The sequence below is a fragment of the Monopterus albus genome, unplaced genomic scaffold, assembly GCF_001952655.1.
Source record: "Monopterus albus unplaced genomic scaffold, M_albus_1.0 scaffold669.1, whole genome shotgun sequence".
In the NCBI taxonomy this organism is placed as follows: Eukaryota; Metazoa; Chordata; class Actinopteri; order Synbranchiformes; family Synbranchidae; genus Monopterus; species Monopterus albus.
Window position 1 is genome coordinate 38,570 of NW_018128549.1, and position 2,340 is coordinate 40,909.

Here is a 2,340-nt window from a genome sequence, read left to right on the forward strand (position 1 = left end):
CCTTTGGAGCCCCCCAGCCACAGCACAGAGAGGAGCCACACACACACCTGGACTCGGAAATTTACCTTGGGGGGGCTTCACACTCTGTAAAGTGTAACGTTACTTTTTAGGATTAGGGCAATTTTTATATGTCTGTTTGCTGCCAGGGTTGTATTTACATCTTTTCACTTCAAAAAGAAAGTCATTTTCCCAAGGATGTCCAAGCTATTGCGCTACAAACATACAAACGTATACTTTAGTTTATTAGCTTATAAAATATTAAAACAGCAAAAAGACTGTACTTTTTATGGGCTTTTTGAAATCCACCCAGGCGCAAAGTTCCAAATTCTGTGAGGAATATGTCCTACAAAATGAAAAAAGGTAAAACTGTAAATTGAGTCACTTTAAGAATTGAAACAAGTAAAATTCATTTTACTGTTAAGATATATTAAACTAGTTAATGGGTAAGTTTGAAAGAACTGCGCAGTGTTTTAGTGTAGTACCTCTGGCATCAGATCTTTTTGAACCAACCCCTTTTCATGAATGGTTCTCAAAGCCACACAGATCTCAGTTAACCAGCTCAGCACCTAGAAAACAAATGAATGTACTTCTAAAATAGCAGGAGTGCCAAATTAGAAAGGGACAATACCTGACAAGCTGTATGTTCTGTGATTATAATGGATGACACAAGGCCAAAGACCATCCGACTTGAGGTGTAATAATTATGTAATTATATTTGATCTTTAATTCCTATTTTAAGCAGTAGCTAAACAGCAACATGTTTGCAGTGCTCAGCAAGGAATTAAAAAATGTAATAGAATAGTAAAGAAATGTTTCGCTGAATGCTCTCACAGAGAATAGGTATGAATTCTGTTACACAGTGTTATTAAAACTGTCTGTCCAGCAGAGAGAACTCCTTCAGGCTCTGACACAGGCTGCCTCCTTCTCCCCCCTCTGTACAAATAAGCAGACATGTTGCATCCTTGCTGTCTCTCTCCGGCCCTCCCTCCTTCTTTAACCACATCTCTTTATTTTTTGTGTTTTTATTGTACTTCCTCGTTTCTCATTTCCTCTACAGTTCTCTCAACTCAGTCTACCAGCATCACTGTGGGTAACAGTTTTAGCTTTGCTATATTTAAATCCAGTTTCTTCTTCCTAGCATTAGTTGTTATGCACATAAGTTTCACTTAAATATGATACATATTAAAAATAAATTTTGCATGGCCCTCACAGTGAAGCTGTTTGTCCTTTATTCTGTTGTTGTTGGTGGGTAAACAAATAACCTTAGCTCAAGGATGTTTAGCTCAGGCTACAGTTTAAAAACTAACACTGTATATTCAACATCTACATCATTTACGTACACTTGAACTGTCTGGTTACTTCAAGTTGATCCACACCTTCCAGTCAGAATCCAGATTTTTTATAGTGACCGTTGTATAGCTGTGAAATACATGTACAGCTGCTGCAGAATGTTTAACTAATGTAAACTAGAAACTACCTCTGCACAAGAACAATGTACCTGAAACTCTTGTGGTGTCTCTTTGATCTTGTCAGCGAGGTTTCCTCCATGACAATAGTCGGTCACTGCGTAGTAGATGTCCTCATTTTCACCTTTATGGCAAAAAAGGGGTGAATCTTTTAGTATTTTAAAACACATCTTCATAACGTAACTGTGTACGATACCTCTCTCAAGTAAACACATAGTAGTAGTTTTGTATTTCTGTCTGAGCTCACTCTTGAATTATCATTTAAAATTAGGAATTGTAGTTTTTATTGAATTGTTTACTGTAATTAATTTTGTTAAAGGGCAGCACACACTGAAGAGATCACATGATGAAATGTGACACACATCTCATGACACCTGTAACACATACTGGGAATGGCACAAATTCAGTGTGGGACTATGGGAATGAGTGTGTACTTCAGAATTTTATGCTTTTGTTGTACATTGAAGCCAGGCAAATAGGACAGCGGCATGTCCTGATGGCAGTTCTCCACCAGTGTGTGGGCTTACATTGAAAATGAGTATGTTTTGATGCATGTCACATGCAGTCTGTGTTTGTGTTGTCATTAGCAATGCTTCTATTTTACATGTTCACACATGTATTGTTTATGCAACAGCTGTGCTGAGAGGCTTCACATCATGTCAGTCCTTTCATTTTGTCATGTTTGCAACTACTGAATTTATGCATTTGTGAATAATCTGTGTTTTAACACAGAGACCAGAACAGAAATTTTTCATCTTCTTGTGAAAAACTTCCAAATCTTCAAAATGAAATAGATATTTTATGTAATAAAAGAGAAGTGAGAATACAGCTGACTGAAAACAGCAGGGAATCAATTATGTGAACAAATGATTAA

General features: G+C 37.0%; 1 protein-coding gene across 1 annotated transcript in view; it reads right to left on the reverse strand.

The window, feature by feature from the left end:
- LOC109953441 (serine/threonine-protein kinase Nek3-like) overlaps nucleotides 1–1,590 on the reverse strand; it is a gene marked incomplete at its 5' end in the record, with an annotated part of 4,469 nt that extends 2,879 nt beyond the window's left edge. The window contains 3 exons of the mRNA XM_020588932.1: nucleotides 282–343; nucleotides 483–566; nucleotides 1,499–1,590. Coding sequence (XP_020444588.1) covers nucleotides 282–343; nucleotides 483–566; nucleotides 1,499–1,590 — 238 coding nt within the window. The remainder of the gene's footprint in view (nucleotides 1–281; nucleotides 344–482; nucleotides 567–1,498) is intronic.
- Nucleotides 1,591–2,340: the final 750 nt, after the last annotated feature.